This window comes from Aulonocara sp. 'chitande type north' Nkhata Bay, linkage group LG7 (genome assembly GCF_057382095.1).
Source record: "Aulonocara sp. 'chitande type north' Nkhata Bay isolate Kocher_YH1m ecotype deep benthic linkage group LG7, A_spYH_male_GT1.1, whole genome shotgun sequence".
Classification (NCBI taxonomy): domain Eukaryota; kingdom Metazoa; phylum Chordata; class Actinopteri; order Cichliformes; family Cichlidae; genus Aulonocara; species Aulonocara sp. 'chitande type north' Nkhata Bay.
Genome location: NC_141350.1, coordinates 38,475,094 through 38,496,026, shown reverse-complemented (window position 1 = coordinate 38,496,026; position 20,933 = coordinate 38,475,094). Strand labels below are relative to the sequence as shown.

The following is a 20,933-nucleotide window of genomic DNA, read 5'->3' as shown; positions in this document are numbered from 1 at the left end:
AGAATCAGATAAGTTAAACAACATCTAATACAATTTTCCTGAGTATTTTTTTGTATAACTGAAATACAACTTGGCTGTGTATGTGCACATGTGTACACAGACACAAGCCTATTTCAGGATTTCAGCAACAGACACTTAACTGTACTTAAGTGAATGCTCCAATATATTTAGTATGTTTATCTGGTTACTGAGGTTCTAAGCAACCATACTTGAAGAGCATGTGTGTGTGTGTGTGTGTGTGTGTGTGTGTGTGTGTGTGTGTGTGTGTGTATCACGCATCAACATGACACAAGTGGTTTTGTGCATTGTGTGTCTTTGTATGTGCACTGTATATTTCAGCCAACTGTGCAAGGCCACTCAGCCGATAGCCAGACCTACATGAAGGCCAGAGGAACTCTACAAATAAACTCCTGTGGTACAGACCAGTGGACAGTTGAACAGATAGAGTTTTGTGCAGTGCATGTGTACATTACTGTATATGTTTGTGTTTGAGTGTGTGCAAGCCCTATGTATGGTGGTACTGTACTTGATTGGTTTACTTAGAGGGCTTGGCAAATACGTCCAGTAAACATAACGTTTTTAGTTTCCACTCAGGCCTGCATTCTCAAACACAGTCTGAGACACACACGGTCAGCACACATCAGGTCTGAAATACATTTTGTGTTTGTCTTCAGGCTTCCTCTGGCTTCTTTTTTCTAGTTTTCAATATTTGTCCTTTCTCTCCTTACTGTCTTGTTTTCAGGCTTGTTCCCCTGTTACTTGTTTTACTCATTCTCATTCCAAACGTTTTATCCACAAAGACAGCTCATGTCCTAGAGATCAATAATTTCTAGTTTGGGAATAAATATAAACAGACATTTATGGGGAAAAAGTATATGTCTGTTTATGGGGAAAAAGTGTTTACACGTTCATATCTCCCTCTACACATGTTTGCTACAAAAAATAACAATAATCTATATTTTCTCGTGGGCATTTAAAATATTCCCTTTCAGCAATGTACCAAAAAAATTGGTTTCATTCACTGTGAGGCAGCAGTATGAGCCACTGAGACTCTGTTGAACCTCTATCATTATGGTATCTTTGGGCTCCATTGGTGCAGAAACATTTTCCCAGACTAAAGTTGGACCATGAACTTATCTGACTTTATGGAAAATGTTGAATATTTTTGCTATTCTTTATTTTCATTACTGAAGGGAGGGGTGCCTAAAAGAGACTGGCCTGCATACTGGTCAGTGTAATTATTGCCTATTCCCTATGCAATTATTCCCTGTATAACATCAGCTGGCTTTGGAAGAGGAAAACCTTCAATCACACTAACCCTTAGGAATGTCTACTCTTGAGTGATCTATAAATTATTACTCACATGTCACAAAAGACTTCTGGTTAAACTCTGCATCAGTAAGTTGAGTGTGACTTTATGAGAGCAAAGCTTCGGGTGAATTTAAGTTAGTCGTTACAAATGTTACAACAGTTTTTCTTGGGGCCAATAAGGATGATGAACTGTTAAAAATATAAAAAATCCATAAGAAACAAATACAGTTGAATACATAGGTGCAAATGTGTAATGATATGTAGCTTTGTGTAATTATGAATGGGATTGATACATTTTTTAAAAAGTAAGTAAAATTCTATTGTAGCAGTAAATAATAATAAGAATAGTAAATAATGCCTATAGCTACTTGATCTCTGAAAAATTATTGAATAATGTGCTTTTTTGAAAAAAAAAAAAAAAGGTAGAAAACAGATTTGAATATACATATTACTGTCTCAAAATCATCTTATTTTTTTATTTTTTTATTTTTGTTAAAACAAGATTACTGGGCTTCATTTAATAATCCTGCATAAACTGGAGAAACTTTAAAAAATAATTTCTGACATCCAAGCAGGAATCCAGAGAAGGGGCAGCTTTCCGAAGTGTGTTCATTGCAGTGACAACAGTTTAAAAATAAATAAATAATCTGTGCTCCAGCTGAAATAACTGGGATGCTGAAGTTAATTAAAAAAGAAAAAAAGCAGCAAAAGAGAAGTTTGGAATCAAAGATGAAAGGAAAAAAGGCTAACAGAATATATAACAAAAAGAAAGCTGATTGCAGACAAGTAGCATGGCATTTGAGATGAGAAACTCACTGCAATGAAGGGAAAAAAAACAAACTTACTTCTGTGGGACAGTGTCAGAAAGTTATTATTGCGGAATTACATATATGTGTGTGAAGTATTCGTATGCATGATTTAGGCACAGACCCGTGCACACTACTGGTAAATGAGACCCGTCATTAGTAAAGGTTATTCTTGAAGATGTCACTTTGACTGTTTTTGAAGACACATTTCCCAGAAGGTTAAGGAATCACACACCCTTTCAACATAAACCAGGACAGACCTGGATATATAGTCATGTAAAAAAACCATAAAGAGTTTCCTGTGAAGTATCCAGTAGATTGTAGAACCAACTTTAAGTAATTGTTTCAGTGTGACTTTTTCAGTCTCTCACATCATTGTAGATGAACTGGTCCAGTCTTCATTACAACATTGCTTCAGTACATTGAGGTTTGTGGGAATTTGTTTATATGACTATCTTAAGGTGCTACCACAGCTTTTCAGTTGGGTCGAGGTCTGGACTTTGATCGACCATTGCAACACCTTGATTCTTTACTTTTTCCAATTTTGCTTGACAGTTGGTATTTCTCCTGATATGCTGCATTTGCTTTTCATCAAATGTGATGATGTGCATTGTGGGCACTTTGGTCTCATCTGTCTAAAGGACATTGTTTCAGAAGACTGGGTTCAGATGCAATTTTGCAAACTTAAACCCTGTTCCTATGTTGGTAACCCTCAACCTTTACAAACAAGTCAAGCTTGTTCAGTCTTTTTTTTAATTGCGCTGACATAAACTTTAACATTTGACAAGCAAATCAGGTCCTGTAGAGTCTGAAAAGTAGCCGTTGGATTTTTTTGGCAGCTTCTATGAGTACTATGAGTACTCTGACCTTTTGGTGAATATGCTGGGGCATCCTTTCCTGGAAAGATTGTGCTAACACTACCTGAATGCTCCAGACCAGCAAACTGTCAAAACTTCTGCTTTTATAAAGGTTGTCACACTTGCTGAAGATTAGTTAATCTAATTCACTGAAAATAGTGCACCTGGCTGCTACTTACCCTTTTTCAGAGGACTGCTAAAGTCCTGTAAAAACTTTCTTAGTTACATGACTAAATCTTCCCCATCTAAATGTGTATGTGTATATGTGTGTGTGTGTATATATATATATATATATATATATATACACACACACATACATATATATTGGCTGAAACATCTGCACATCTTTTGTTAGAGTTCACTAAGTTGCATCATATAACAGCTTGGCATAACAGCAATGACCAGTTACAGTTCTGTCATTCAAGCAATTAGAAAGTGACTTTTGCTTTTTATTTCCTGTGTGTGTGGTTTTCACCCAGTTGTGCAAGGCCTCAGCCCTGGTTCTGATTAACTCTCTGTAAAAACACCTCTGTTCAGAACATCACAGCCCATACATAACACTCTCCCTTTGTCACTCACACACACACACACACACACACACACACACACACACACACACACACACACACACACACACACACACACACCGCTCTTACACATGCTGCACAGCTCCTGGAAGCTCCCAGTTCGCAAAGGGGAGAACACACCCACTATCGGAAGCCTGATAGAATTTAAGAAAGCTGGGACACACATCTGCACACACACACGCACACACACACATAGTGCTCTGTTTTCTTAGCTTTGATACACTTATAGAGTTCAAAGGTGAGAGGGCTGGAGGTAACTGTGTGTTTTTTCAGAGCTTATAACCACCTAAAATCCACTTGTACACACACAAGGAGGTCCAGATGGCTGGGTGGAAGCAAAAACAGACATACACATGCATACAAAACGCATAACACACCTCAAATATCTGTTACCTGACATAAATAGGGTGAGTCCTATTCATGCATCCAAGTTCTAGATTTGTTTGGACTGTTTGGGTTTTTTTAATTTTGTTTTTCCTTTCTGTTAATGAGTTAGACTTCAATGTTTAATCTCCGGCTGTTAATAACATTTCACAAATAATATTCTGAGGATTAAAAACAGCAGCTCGTGCCTCTGTGTTGGTAAGTGTGCAGCTTTTGGCTGTTTCTAAAACACTAACTCACATCAGACAGTCCAGCTTAGTGACGGGAGATCACCACAACAGCAGCACCAGCAGGACACATGATACATAGTAACTGACGTGTTCAGGTCCTCTAAATCTCAGCCAGCTGAGAGCAGTCACATGTGATCAATTGCTAAATTTATCACTTAGACCTAAATGCTGTCATCCACATGCACAAGGAACTGCATGCGTGCGCTTGCGTGTGATTGTGGGCTCAACCCCTGCTACCTCTTGAGACACGATTGACGGTATCTTTAGTGAGCAATTATAGCCAGAGCGACTGTGAAAAAGGTCACAGTCATCCAGCTATCAACACTTTGCACCAAATGCCAACTGTGTGTGTATGCATGTGTGTACACTGTAGCCAAAATGGCAGCAGACACACTATCAGGATAAACATCTCCCACCCCGCCATACCCAGTGATTGTAGATAATCTGCAGCAACTCTGCATGATTGATGAGAGAATTAGTGTTGCCAAGCAAAGCAATGCATTATGGGAATGAAGAACTTGTATTACTGTATAGGGAGCAGGGAATTAAAAACTACAGTGGTGATGGTTATGTGTGATTTTGTGTTTGAGTGTAAGTGTGTGCCACTAATAGGTGATGTGCAAGAAACTCTATCTATCTATCTATTAGGGGTGCAACGATACTCGTATCGATATTGAACCGTTCATACAGTGGTTTCGGTTCGGTACGCATATGTATCGAACAATACAAAATTTTTAATTTATTTTATCAACTTTCCTTCTGACGATGCTGCCTGTGTTGAGCACTCAGTGGACAGTGCAGCCTAGGCGGAGTAGTCGAACGCAGATTCACTGAGCGCAGGGCAAGCTAGCGAGACAGAAGTTAAGTGCTTGTTGCAACATGGAAAATTGAACCTCCCCCACCCTCATTCAGATCTGGCATTTGGAACTATTTTGGTTTTCATGTGACGTATGACCCTGAAGGTAAGCGCGTCATGGACAAAAGTAAAACAGTATGTCGGATGTGCCACGCAATGCTCAGTTACATTGGTGGGAACTAGTGCGTTAGCGCAGTTTGCTCGTTAACGTGTTGACGCCGTGCAGCCCCACGCATGGGGCGATCCGTGGTAGCTCATTAACGTCATTTCAACGAGATTAATACTGACAGCACTAGTGGGAACACAACGAATATGACTGCACATTTACTCCGACAGCAAGCACGCATGCTACAAATGTTACCAGAGTCATTTAGACAGCCGTTAGCACATGATTCTCCTTATGGGGACCTGATATGTTTAATATGCTGCTGAGAATATAGCCCAGAAGAAGCGTATAGTATAGTTTTTATTTTGGAAAGAGCCATTTCTCTGTAATAATTCTCTTTTCCAAAGATGAGTGATTTCTCGATCAGATTTTTCTTTCATTATTTTTTTGTTTCAGCAACATTAAATTTAAAAACTGTACTTTTGAGTTAAAATATATATTTATAATTTTAATAAATGACAAATTAAAAAGGCATGAACAGTTTTTTTGTATCGAAAAAATATCGAACTGTGACACCAAAGTATCGGACCGAACCTTGAATTTTGTGTATTGTTACACCCCATCTATCTATCTATCTATCTATCTATCTATCTATCTATCTATCTATCTATCTATCTACCTACCTACCTACCTACCTACCTACCTACCTACCTACCTACCTGAGAGCTCTGAAATTAGAAAAATAAGAATAAAAAACTACACACTGCAGTAATTTTTTTGTAAACAGAAAGACAGCATCAGGTGGTGCTATGCTTTTTCATTGAAGTTTCTTTTTCCTGCAGTGCACTAGTCACAAATTTGGGAGTAGAGAGGTTTTATCAACTAATTGTTGCTTAAAACAATTTGTTGACTTTTGTCACCCTTTGGAGAAAATTCCAATTAGCAACATAAACCCTGCTGCCCCAAAATTGATTCACATGCCATGTGGCTGCTTTTTTATTTTTAAAGGAACAGAAAATATATATTTATATATATTTTAATATACATACTTTCCTTATTTTTGAGCCGGAGAGATCATTCACAAATTTTATCTATGTCCCCTTGGAGGAAAAAAAACTATAATAAAATAAAAACTCTGCTTTTCTATCGTTGCTCCAAGGTAGGACAAATTATCAAAAGTAAGTCATATTATACATTAAATGGCAGATAGAGCAAGGGTTGTATTTCTGAAGAAAGGATTCTTTTAAAGTACAAGTGTACCTCCTGGATATGATGCCTTGCTTTAGAGTTTCAAGGTTTTACTTTATACGAATATCCAATTATCTGGAGATGTTCAACTTTCTCCTTGTCATTGTCAAATTCTCCTTCTGGATCTCCTGCCATCATTTACAGTTTATTATGGTTGCATGTATCTTTTTAAATTGCTTGGATTTAAAGAGACTAGTACTCTTGCAGGCCTTATATTCTAGCTGCAAGAGAAGGGTGGTGTGACTGACTGTCTTGTACACTCTTTCTTCTATATTACGCAGCCTTTCCTGTTTATCTGAGCAGCTTATTCCTCCCGATGGTGAGTTGTGTTACTGTGAGTTAGTATATAATGCCAGCAGGGAAGGTAAGGTATGATTTCATAGACATTTAACATGCTCTGTGGTGCCAGACATGCTGGTTTCAGCATCCGACCTTTAGCTAGGTCCCAGCTGGATAATGTGCCACTGTCTCAGCATCATATATTCTTTAACTGCCCGTAGATCCATAAATCTCAATGCACTACATACCCTGCAGGAATCACTGAATAAAGATGGGTAGCTATAACCATTTAAAGTTAAATCATTTGTTTTGGGTTTATGTTGTCAAGTGAATGGGCCTCATTTTCCCACATGGTGGATATCACCCAAGAAGAACAAACTATTTACAGACAGCAGGGAACCGTCATCTTTTGTTAGGTTTCCTTATACGGTTGATAGCTTTACTCTTTTCCCTTGGTATAAAACAAAGGACTTATATGTTACTCAGGGGGATGCTGTTTTTTCTTTTAATTTGATTCAATTTTGTTGTATTGAACAGCAGACACATTTGCAATAAGGTATTTCTGACAGCTTGCTGACAGGAGGAATTTGGACACTTTATTTTTGAAAGACAAAAAACAATATAGCATCTATACTTCAGTCAGCGTTTGGTTTATTAAGTTTGAATTCAAATTAATGGGCATGGAGAAGCACGCCTTACTGACTGAAGATGCTGCTGTGAAGGGATCACAAAGTTCTAAGAGGACCATTTCAGTTACAAGACGCCTTACTGTAGCTTTCGGCCAGCCACAGTAGTTTGAATTCTGACATTTTTGGACCAGAGTAACAAAAATACTAATACTAATACTACTAATAATGTATGTGTATTTCTTTAACAGAAGGATGCCTTCTATCTCCACTTACACAAAAACCTAGCCTGCCTAGTGTATTTCCCTCCTGGCTTTCCAATTTAAATGCAAATGCTCCCAAATCGGACTCCACAAAGGCGCAGAGGCAAAATCATTTGACGCAGATGAATTATATATTTTAATTAAGCAGCCAAAAGAATCACGCCTATTCAGCCCTTTCCCCTCCAATAAGAAATGAATAAATAAATATGGAATAAGAATGGAAAACGGAGGGTATAAATGGGTGAGTCAGGGTAAGTAGGAATGGAGAAATGAAGGCATGAGAGTTTGTACCGAGTTTGCGTGATTGCAGCTCTAACCGCCCGTGGGTTGTCATTATGTGAACGATCTGAAGCTGTCAGATTTCAAAACTGTATTGTTTTCTGATAGACGGGCTAAATACCCCCACGGTTTCAAGCATAGACACACATATTGGAGCATTTGAACCCACATAGTCTTAAATGCATGCAAACACCCAGGCACACAAACGTCATTTGGATTTTGATGAGCAAACCAGCACTTAGAAAATGAAGAGCAGAGATAGGGATTGTGATGATGTGACAGGGGATGCAATTTTAATTTCACCCCCTGTCATTCTCCTCAATATCTGTTCAGATGAAATACATATGAGCTGCCAATCACTCATATATACTAACAGAAACTCCAGTGCAGGGGCACAAACACACAATCTCTCAATCATATCTTTGCATGCAAACTTTCAGTCACTATTTTAATCTTTGGCTGGCGCGCGCGCGCACGCACGCACACACACACACACACACACACACACACACACACACACACACACACACGCACAAACGTACATAACCAAAAATGCAAAGTTGATACTGTTAAGTAAAAAATTGTAGTGCAACGCAGCATTCAACAGGTGACTCAACAGAAGGTTGTCAAAATCTTAAAACCAAACATGCAGCCATCACAGTTAAAATGAAAATAACTATACAGACTTTCTTCCATTTTTACTGTACCGTTTAAGCAGTCTCAGCTCAGCTGTGTAAAGACAAGAAAATCCCCCAAAATACGTAGTTGGAGCAATTAAAACTGGTACGATGATGGCTAAATAGCAAACTGAGTGTGCATTGTTTGCATTTTTGCCACAGGGGTTGGTATACTCTTTGAGAGTTGTCCCATTAAAATTGTTTCACAATATAATATATTTCTATATAAAAGAACATCATTAAAAATTGCAACAAAGTAAAGGAAAAAAATGCATTTTGAATTCCATGTATTTAAAGACATAAGTGGATTGATTGCCGTAAGTGCAAATCTGATATTTCCTTCAAGAAAAATCACATTTTGTCCTTTTTATTGTGATTTTATATTATTCCCCTTAATTTCTCAGTAGTGTGGTCCGAAATACAGTTTTCTACCAGTCTTCACTAGTTATTGTGTTACTATGGATATTTGTTAGCAACGGATATGCTTGGGCCATCTGGGCAATAGGAGTTGGGGGTGATGCGGGGCGTGGCAGCAGAATTTATAACTGCATCATTGGTTTTATCTCTCACACTGTGCATAGCCTCTGTCTAGGTAACAAACCACAAGAACAACAACACCTGTGCAAACATCTAATTCGGAGCGCTAATACTTGCAGCTCTCTGCCAATCACAGAGCAGTGTAAGATTTCTGCTTGCATAGCTATGCTACTCAGCTATAGATTTGTCATTCACTCTTTTTCTTTTTTTTTTTGTTCTAAAACATTATGAACAACAAGTACTTCTAGCCCCATGTCACTAAATTAGCAACTGTCAGCTGAGCTGAAGCGTGATGATTACTTCTTTGGGACTGATGTCAGGCACCCAAGCTAACATGGTATACATTTTTCATACAGAGAGGGGAAAATAGCTACCTACTAAATTGAATGGTTGTCTGAATACTCAGTTATTTGTGTCCCAGCTTTAGTTTGGTCATTCATAAAAGAAAATAAAAAAACATTCCCTAGAGTTTTCAGTGTCTGATTGTTTTAGTGTGATTGTAAAAGCTTTTCCATGTTCTTGATAATAACTCTGCAGTAGTTGCAGATGTATTTTCCCGTTTGTGAGATGCTTAAACATGGAGTAGTGGTGTTCATGTTCAACCCTAACAAAGAGAGACAAGACAAGTGAAGGGTATGATATAAGGAGGGAGAAGAAGAGATGCATACTGAAAAGAGAGAAGACCGAGTGATTTAGGAGAGGGAAAAAAGGGATTGAAGTAAAGAAGCAGAAAAGAGAATCAAGTAAAGGGAAGAAAGAAGAACTGAAGCCAAACAAAGAGGAAGATGTAATGGGATATGACACAGGTTTTTAACAGCTGGAGTCTCGCATCAAAAGAACAAGGAAATTCACTTTCCTTTCTCTGCCTCTATTTGGAGTGCTTACTGTGTTCTTCTCATGCAGACACACACACCTTACTCACCACAGGTCTCAGCAGCAAGCGGACCCTTAGACAACCCCTGTCTGTATGATAGCCAAGTATTTCTCCTCACATAACAGAGGAAAGGAGACAGAGAAACAGCCCAGGCACCGGAGAGTAGATGGAGAGTGAAGAGAGAGGCCACTTTTTAATGGGAGGATCTAGGTTCAAGCCCCATTGTTGGCAAGGCTCCACCAAGCTCAACTTTTCTTGTACAAGATTGTGCATTCGTAGAAGCTGCTGCGGGGTAGCTCTGTTGTAGCTGACCCTGGCCTCTGACCTTGCAACTTTCTGCAGATGAGGGGGCACTAGCATCTCATCAGCGGACAAATGATCATATAATGGAACCTTCGCAAATAAGTTGGTAAAAACAAATGTAGACATTATAAAGGGGAGTCACTCATAGTACTTGTAGAATGACACCATGCATACCGTAACCCCTGAGTTGACCTAGCAGAAAGAAAAACCATACTTGAATCTGGCAACATGACTTATTGCCTGAGATCTACTCGATTGATCAAACCACTGTGGTTTGCAAAAAAGACCTTGCACAACTACCCCTAAAATCCTACATTGTTCTTTTTAGAGGAGCTCGCTACCTTAGCCAGCTGCTGTAAAATAACCATAACTCCCCTTTTATAACCACAATTTGTCATTTTTACAATGTTTTTGCAAGAATGAACAAAACCTATTTATTTTAAGAGAGCACTGAGACTGTTATTTTGGGAACAGAAAATGCATGAAACTTAAAGACCAAAGCATTGAAAGTATTAGAAAGCAAAAGATGTGTGCAACTTAAAACCTCTTTCATCTCACCTCACTTTCAACTGGTAAAACTAAAGTACGTAAGACGAAGGGGTGCTCGTGAATTATTGTTGTTTTAGACGAGAGCTGTGCGTTTGTTTATGGTGTGCTATACCTTTAAGAGCTGCTGGCCATAGCCCATCCCAGAGAGGATGGACCCATTAGACTGATGAACACAACGAGAGACAGAAGGAGAGAGATGCACATGAAGAAAAAGAGAGTAAGGTTACACAGTGAAAATGATATCAGCAGATGAGAGGAGTAAAGAAAGGAAATAAAGGAGTGGGAAAGAAACAGGAGGACACGAAAAAAAAAAAAAACCCAAAACCACTTCAGCAACAGCAATACTGAAGGGAGATAGACACTGAGAGAGACAGAGAGAAGAGAGGAAGCAGCTATCTCTCCATCTCTTACATTGTAGGCGTCTATGGGTCTGTCAGTCAATCAGGACGACAGGCGGACACACTCACTAGCCGGCTCTTTGGCTCTTGCACGCACTGATAACTTTGCTGTGTATGTGTCTACAGATGGCAAACCTTGTGACATCGTTGTGCTGTGTAGTTCTGGCTGCAGTGGTGGTAGCCTATCCTCGCAATGGTGAGTATGCATTTCCTTTTCTTGATTTGCTCCTCCATTTCTGTTCTAAGGCCTGCTCTGCCTCTCCTTTATGCTCAGAAAGTTTGACAGTTTTTCTTCTTCTCCCTGTTAACTTTACTGTCTTCTACACCCTCGGCTCCCTGCATTGTTTCTATTTCTCTGCTCATGAAGTCGTTTTAAAGATTGCAGTATGTTTATGGATTTGAGCTGTGTGTCATTTGGCCACTCGGTCTGAGGTCAAAGGTGCAACAGTCTAAGACAAATGAACCTTTGAGAGAAAGCTTATCAAATCATCTTGTTACCCCATGTTATGTGGTGCTATGTGGTGCTAAGGCTTACTCAGAAACAAATGTTGGTTCAACAAAGTAGGTAGCCAGCTCAACTGATGATCATGAGCACTCGTGCACTGAAGTTGTGAGGGAGAAAGGGAAATTGGAAAGTAGATAATGCAGTGACTGCTCTTTTGAGACTTCACCCAAGATTCAGGACTGTAAATTAGACCATGTGTTTAAATGGGTGGGTGGGTGTGTGCATGCACATGTTTGTGTGTGTGTGTGTTTAAAGGAAGTAAACGAGTCACTTCAATTCTAGAGAAGAGTGGCATTGCCTTATTAGCCAATGAGATTGGACTGTTTAACTCAGATGACCCAGAGAAAGAGTCTAAGGAAGTCAATGACGCACATCACTCTGTCACGAGGGTCTCTTATACACACACATACACATATACACACACACACACACACACAAGCAGAGCAGACATGGCAGATTTATATATAAATCTGCGAAGTAGAAAAATGGAAGCTTCTCAGGGTAAAATGAAGGAAGAAAAAAGTAAGAGGAAGACATCAAAACTACAGAAAGCAAACACAAGGAGATCTATGGAGAAAAATAACAGTGAATGCTTGTTTTCTTGCTTATCTTCTTCACTTAATATGTTTTAAGGATGTTTTTCAGTGGAAAATGTGGCTGTATTTTAGAAATCATGCTTTTCCACTTAAATTTCAGCAAGAAAAGTAATTACAGAATATGTGAAAACAAATGGCATACAGGAAAAGCACACATGAAAAGAGGAAGAAATTAGTAACAAATAGTTCTGCCTAGGGGAGAAAAAAACTTCTGTCCATTTGTGGGTGTATGTTAGCACTCTAGTGCTTGTGGATTGTCTGTTTTTTGTGCTCCATAGCTCGACAATCTTATACTGTGTAACACACAAATGCCTATATGGTCTGTGTAAACGAATCACAACACATATCCGTAACCAAGTAACAAAAGCGGTAGGATGATGAGTAATATCAAAATTTGCACTCCACATTCTATCTCAATACATGTCTCACACACACACACACACACACACACAGAAACACATCTGGTTGTATTGCAAAGTGCCTTGTTGCTCTGACAAATTGCCAGAAAGTTTGACTGACAGGATTCCCTGGGGTATGCCTTTCTTGGCAGTGAGAGTGAAGCACATACGTGCACTGTGACACACACACACACACACACGCACACACACACACACACACACATATATATATACGTAGTCAGTATTAAGGGATGGAGAGGGAATGAACTTGCTTGGTCTGACTCAGTTTGCACAAAAAGCACATGCAGAGGAAGGCTCAAACTGTGTTTGTGTGTACTTGTGTGTAAGTATGTTTGTGTGACATGGAGTGTATAGGAAATCCATTTGAGACTTCCTAATTAATGACAGCAGTGCATGCTGAACAAAGGCAATAAGAAACAGTGGTAGAAAGCATCTACAGACTGAGTCAATCAAATAGTTACAAGCTTCACATTTACAGAAGTTGCTCTTGTCTGGAAGACAGGATAGAGGATGGCGCGCGATGAGACTAAGAGACAGATGAGGAGGGATGAAACAAACAAGAACTCTCTTGAGAAGTAAAGAGAGAAAATGGCCTTAAATGGAAGACTGCTGTAAGACTACTATATCTAACCCACAAAAAGAAAACACTTTGGGATTAATCAGCTCTCTCTAATATTAATTAGGGAAGCTGTTATTATCCTTTTGTGCCAAGTATGTGTTGGCTGTATTTTACGATTTTATTCAAATATTCATTAAAATATATTTTAAAAAGAGCAGAACATTGTGATCATTGTGATTATGAATTCAGCAATAATCAGCATAAGTGGTTACGATGGGACTAAAGAATATCTTGAGATATTTTAGAGCAGCTGGTGTTCTCAATCACGAACAAAGTGCACAAGGGAGAAATAAAAGAAATGCGTAAAATCTGTTTTGCCTCCTATTTATACTGGAACAAAGCGTATTCTTTTAATGAAATGTGCAATAAATCTATTTACTGCTATTTACTTAATAATCAAAAGAGAATGGCTGGTCATAGGGTGCATTCATTTTTTTAGCAACAAGTCCTCACCTCAAGTAATTACAGTTGCTCTGATGTGGAGGACAGTACATAAATTGGCCATTTAGCTATTTATTGAAAAAAGAAAACAACACTTGAAAGGAAACTCAGACAATAGAAATGGTATTCTCCCAATAAAACAGGTTCTTTCGTGGCACTTTTCTACTTTACTTGAACACTTAAAACATTCTATACAACATGCCTCATTCACCCATTTATACAAGCACTTTTTTCTACACTTAAGTGCTTTCTGTCTAACGTTCACACAAATGCACACTCCAATGGACCCAAAGGACAGCAACTCGGGGTTCAGTAATTTACCCAGAGCATGCAGGCTGGAGCAGCCAGGGATGGAAACGCCAACCTTCCGACCTGCTCTACCTCCTGAGCTACATCCACACCAAAATATACAATGAACAGAATAAATGACCGAAAGGTCAGAGAAAGTTGTATCAGTTAAGGTTCCTTGAATGTGATATTTGATTTTATATTTGATTGCTTGTGAAAATGGACAAGGAGATGGATAGAGGGGGGACAGGAATGATAACGGATGGAGCCAAGAATATGTTTGGGGAAAAAGCATTAGAGAATACATTTCTACAAAGAGAAAGAGAGATATAAAATTATCATTATTGTATTTCCAGATTATTATATTTCAGTAGTGATACAGTCACTTACATTATATAAAAAAATGAATCCGCCTATATGATTGATCACGTATGAGTTCAAAAACCTCTTTCTAGCTCTGTTTTTTTATCTTTCGTTGTGTTCTCTCATTCCCTCTTCATCCTGTTCTCTGCGTCTTTCTCTCCGTCTTGTTTTATTCCTGAGATATACCAGAGAGTCCCTAGTCAAAGCAATACCATTACATTAATGGGGTGCCTCAAACAGTAAATACTGAGAACAAGCACAATGAGAATACAAATTAACTGCACAAGAACACTCAATGGAGAGCGGAAGGAGTAGAACAAAACAAGTGAAGAAAATTAAACATGGAGTGAGGAAAATGAGGCGTAATTGAGATCATTTTGAGATTGCATACATTTCAGCTGAATTTTCCTCTTATTTTTTTATGACAGAAATAGTGCCGCTACATCTGCTCCTCCACCTTATCTCTGTGTATGCGACTAGTGTAGGAGAGAGAGAGTGAGAGTAAATGTGGTGACATCATGCTGTTGACTGAGAGGGCAAGTTATTTATGGGAGTCCATATCCTGATTGAGAGACGAACATTTCCACTCATAATCATCCCCTCCATCTCTCCCCCTCCCTCAGTGTCTTTATGTCTCTCTGTTTCCCCCTCCATCCTCCTCTCTCCCCAACTCAATACTTCATCCTCTTTCTCTAATTCAGTCTTCACTTCATCCACACTTACCAGCCTTATGGTTTATTTTATTTATTTATTTTATTTTTTTAATTTTGCCATCCTTCTCCTCCTGTTCAGTCCCTCTAATACTTTACATTATTCCATCCCTTTGCTCTAGATACTTTTTTGCTTTCACATCATTGTTTTCTCCACTAACTCCGTAATCCATCCGACAAGTGATCAACAGCAGATTTATCACCCGTGACATCACTAAAGGTTTTTGTGCGCTTCATCTCTGGCCTTTGCTGAGTCTCTGTACCTTACCCTCCACCTGACTGCTATGGATTGAAAAAAGAGAGAGGAAGATAGAGAGACTCGTGAAACAGAAAGTGATACAACCGGGTCAAAGTAGGAGAGAGAGAAAAAGAGAGCAGGAAAGTAAGCGGTTAACTCCTGCACTAATTCCATGGTATTACAGCTGTCAAAGCTGTATCTATTTCTTGAGCTTTCGACACGCGCTGCCATGGCTTTCCAACATGCCTGGGCGTATACTTTGCTAAACTGCAGCCTTATTTATCCATACTCTTTTGAATACATCATGATAAATGCTGAAATTAAATCAATCCTGGCATTTTTCACCATTTATCATGCAAGGCTGCCAAGTCTAATTTAATTCATGTGCAGATGCTCATCTAGACATACGTAATTAGCTTTAATAGCTGCAGCACTCCAAAAGCAAGATGTCAGACTGAAATACAGTATACATATACCTGGGTGCTTTTTAATGCTTGTATCTCCTACTAATCCAGTACAGTCTGTCTATATCACTGTGTATTTTCATAAATTAAGATCCAAACGGGTGATTAAAAGGACTTTTTTTTTTTTTTTTACCAAAGATTTTTATTTTTTTAACTCACTTATAGGGCAAATGCTGCAGTTTTTGGTTGGGAATGTAGGATCTTCTGCAGGATGACTTCTTATTAAAATCTGACATGCAAACTAACTTTATTATAACTGATCATGTATATTTGCATAAAGCTCGACAAATGTGCTGTAAGACAAGTTGATTGAAATCACACAAACAAAAAAAGTCATAGGTTTTTAAGCCAAAGAAATGAGAGAGGTTTAAAACAAGTTCCATTCTAGTGAAAAGCTGTCATGGCAGCAGCAATGTTTTTGTTGGTAATTCTACAAGTCTTGAGCACACGTTTAGAATTACCAGAGACAACTCATTTGGAGCAATTATTCATGGAATCTCGCTGCTTTCTAATGTGTTATCAGAGAAAATAGACAGCTGCTGTAAATTATAGGTGATGCTGGTGTAGTGTGTCTGTCTGCTTGCCTGGCTGTCTTGTATGTTTAAGCCACGTATGTGCAGAAGAAACCTCAAGTGCACTCATTATTGTGAGTAGCACTCAAAGTAATCAGTGGTCCTTATTTGGCACATTGCTTGTATTAAATTCAAGATGGAGCTCAACCAATTGATTGACTGACTGGATTGGCAGATGGATTACAGTCTGACTGACTGGCATACAGGCAAAGTGAAGTAGCCTAATTTGATCATGATTTTGAAACACAAAAACAAATGTTGCCAAAAGAATACAATGAAGGATAAAAGTAACATAAAAAAAAGAAGAAAAGAAACTGGTCAATAGCCAAAACAGTCCTGAGCTAAATGTAGTGAAATGTTTTTGTTTCACTGAAAATGTTTGGGTTAATACAACTTAAAGTAATGAAGTTGTTGATATGCTCTGTTATTCCCAACATGCTACTAGGTCATGTTTGAGACCAAAAGTTCTTAAATGAAACCATAAATGACTAAAATACATTTTAGCAATAATGTATCAAATGGGCTCGGTACTGATTTTCAGATGGCTACTCTTATCTAAAGTATTTATCCATTTTTGATTAAATTGGTTTTGTATGAATTGGAACATCAAATATGACAGGCAATTTTCAAATTTCAAATGATATGATATTATTTCTCTCTGACCTTGGATTAGACCTTTCAAGTAGCAGGGAATCCTGAACATATATTAAATTATCCCTTTCATTTATTATCTTCTGCTTATCCGATTTAAGGATCGCTGGCCCGTGAAGCCTATGGCCATCTAACATAGGACAAGTGGCGGGGTACACTCTGGACAGGTCACCAACCTGTTGCAGGACCAACACAGAGGGACAGTACAGCCAATTTAGAATCACAGCAATTGCCTTAACCCTCTCCAGGCAGACGTTGCAGATTTGCAACAGTTAAGAACTAACAACCTGATTACCCCACATACATATTTTATGAGGTTTTTTTTGCTCAGAAGTACCACTGCAGGACTTGGTTGTGCATTAGCAACAAAAAACTTAATTTGGGCCTGAGAGGGTTAATAAAGTTTGAGGGGTTTTTTTAAATTATTATTTTAGTTGAGGTAGGATCTGTTTAGATTCACATCCAACTCCTGAAGAAAACAGGGCATTTCTTTCTCTAACAAATTACTTTGTTCTTGTAAAGTTATTCAATGATTTATATGTGTTAGGAGCTGAAATAAGGAAATATAGATATCTTGTCAGGCTAAAACTTGAAATAAATACTGGAAGACAACTACAATATAAAGAGAAACAAAATGATCAGTTTTCAGTTAAATCTTTGTCATATCATAAGTTCACTTCAGCTGGAAAATACAAAATCTGAGATAGGAAAAACAAATATCTGTAGAATCCATTAATGTTCACTACTAAATATTCTATAATTTGTCCACTATAGATTTCGGATTCCCGACTGCCTGATACAATCTGTCTGGTAATGGCCCATTTCCAACCAATCACTGTTTTATGCCAAGATATGGAATCTCAGAATCTCGCTATCTGAGTCGAAGTGTTTGTTTGTGTGCTATCGGACTTAGTGTGTGTCTATGTGTATTGTCCCATCTAACTCTTAACTCTTAACTCATTAATCTTTTAGCAGGCATTCCCAGTAAGCCTTTGATCAAAGCTTGACTGGGAATCCCAGTAAAGTCATCACTCTTTGATGGCTGCTTCCCAAAACTCTGAAGCAGTTAAATAACATGCACATTTTATCTTTCAGTTTTCCACCCAAAATGTATAAATGAATTTGAAAACTAGATCTGTAAGCCTTAATGGAGCACAGTAGGGAAGTTCCTGAAAACTGGCACTGACTGGCAGCAGTGCAGTTGAAGGTCCTTATGGTTCAAATAGTCATAAAATAAATATTGTATCGATGGTTTTCCATAAAACTTTGAGGTTTAGTCTGTAATGCATTTTCATAATAATAAACCCATTTTAGAAAATATGTGGCTGACCACCATTTTTTTGCCATATTTTTTGTTAATTCTCATAAACTTGTAGTAACATATTAACAAATTGTTAAAATAGTCTTAGCAGATGTTGCTATATTACCCAGAAACCTCTGAAATTACAGTTGATAGAATGTAGAAGTAGAACCCCGAAATCTCAGTTGAGTTCGTCTGATATGGCCCTTTAGAAGTGAAAATAAACACTATATGTGAGAGCCGCACCAGAACTCAAATGAGCAACAAGTTTTCTTCACTGCATCTTCTCACGACCTTGCTTTATGTCTTTTTTTCTTTTACCTCTCCACCTCTCTTAGAATTACTTTCATTAACAACATTGAACATACAAAGACAACTTCCCTGATCTCTGACATTCAACTCCTGAAAGTGGAAGTTGCAGAGGTACTTTTTTCAGCCTTTTTCTCTCTCTTCATCTCTGCTTGTATATCTCTGTTTCAAACACAGTCTCAAGATGAAAGTGGAGGAGAAAGTGCAGGTGAAGCTGCCCTTGAGCAGCATTATATTGCACTAGCCAGCATGTACACTCATGCCAGGCTTTACCCAATTCTTTAAAGGAATAATATGAATATGCTGATGTGTGCGTTGGCTAATGTGAGTCATTAGCAGAAGTGCAGTCTAATGAGGCTTACAGCAGGTCACAGTTAACCAGTGTTTAATGACAAATAAATAGTGAATGGATTGATGTGATTGCTTTAGGGTCAGACAGCATTCAGCATTTTAGACTTATAACAGTATATTTCTGCTATTGAGCATCTATGGTATGTGCACACAGAGCTTCAGATATGCTAGTGTGTGAGTGTGTCTGTGTATGTGTTTCTACTTACTAAGAGACTAACTGCTGGTAATCCTATCCGGAAGTTTTCAGTTATTGCTTCACTGACCTGAAACCAAAATGTGAGTGAGAATTTGTGTGTATGTATATGTGTGTGTGTGTGTGTGTGTGTGTGTGTGTGTGTGTGTGTGTGTGTGTGTGTGTGTGTGTGTGTGTGTGTGTGTGTGTGTGTGTGTTAACACACATTAGTCGTCTGGTGTGCAGGTGCTTCTCTGTATGTCCGTATTAATGTATATAACTGATTCAAAATACACTAAAGTGTGTTTGAATAAGTGCATGCTCTGCAGTGCTTGTGATTACAGGGAGTGCAGAATTGTTAGGCAAGTTGTATTTTTGAGGAATAATTTTATTATTGAACAACAACCATGTTCTCAATGAACCCAAAAAACTCATTAATATCAAAGCTGAATGTTTTTGGAAGTAGTTTTTAGTTTGTTTTTAGTTTTAGCTATTTTAGGGGGATATCTGTGTGCAGGTGACTATTACTGTGCATAATTATTAGGCAACTTAACAAAAAACAAATATATACCCATTTCAATTATTTATTTTTACCAGTGAAACCAATATAACATCTCCACATTCACAAATATACATTTCTGACATTCAAAAATAAAACAAAAACAAATCAGCCACCAATATAGCCACCTTTCTTTGCAAGGACACTCAAAAGCCTGCCATCCATGGATTCTGTCAGTGTTTTGATCTGTTCACCATCAACATTGCATGCAGCAGCAACCACAGCCTCCCAGACACTGTTCAGAGAGGTGTACTGTTTTCCCTCCTTGTAAATCTCACATTTGATGATGGACCACAGGTTCTCAATGGGGTTCAGATCAGGTGAACAAGGAGGCCATGTCATTAGTTTTTCTTCTTTTATACCCTTTCTTGCCAGCCACGCTGTGGAGTACTTGGACGCGTGTGATGGAGCATTGTCCTGCATGAAAATCATGTTTTTCTTGAAGGATGCAGACTTCTTCCTGTACCACTGCTTGAAGAAGGTGTCTTCCAGAAACTGGCAGTAGGACTGGGAGTTGAGCTTGACTCCATCCTCAACCCGAAAAGGCCCCACAAGCTCATCTTTGATGATACCAGCCCAAACCAGTACTCCACCTCCACCTTGCTGGCGTCTGAGTCGGACTGGAGCTCTCTGCCCTTTACCAATCCAGCCACGGGCCCATCCATCTGGCCCATCAAGACTCACTCTCATTTCATCAGTCCATAAAACCTTAGAAAAACCAGTCTTGAGATATTTCTTGGCCCAGTCTTGACGTTTCAGCTTGTGTGTCTTGTTCAGTGGTGGTCGTCTTTCAGCCTTTCTTACCTTGGCCATGTCTCTGAGTATTGCACACCTTGTGCTTTTGGGCACTCCAGTGATGTTGCAGCTCTGAAATATGGCCAAACTGGTGGCAAGTGGCATCTTGGCAGCTGCACGCTTGACTTTTCTCAGTTCATGGGCAGTTATTTGGCGCCTTGGTTTTTCCACACGCTTCTTGCGACCCTGTTGACTATTTTGAATGAAACGCTTGATTGTTCGATGATCACGCTTCAGAAGCTTTGCAATTTTGAGACTGCTGCATCCCTCTGCAAGATATCTCACTATTTTTGACTTTTCTGAGCCTGTCAAGTCCTTCTTTTGACCCATTTTGCCAAAGGAAAGGACGTTGCCTAATAATTATGCACACCTGATATAGGGTGTTGATGTCATTAGACCACACCCCTTCTC

The 20,933-nt window shown here is 38.7% G+C and overlaps 1 protein-coding gene across 1 annotated transcript in view; it reads left to right on the top strand.

Moving 5' to 3' along the window:
* The window catches only part of cntfr (ciliary neurotrophic factor receptor), a 228,182-nt gene that overhangs the window by 76,098 nt on the left and 131,151 nt on the right, over positions 1-20,933 (top strand). Inside the window, exon 3 of the mRNA XM_086300304.1 lies at positions 11,297-11,366. Coding sequence (XP_086156430.1) covers positions 11,297-11,366 — 70 coding nt within the window. The remainder of the gene's footprint in view (positions 1-11,296; positions 11,367-20,933) is intronic.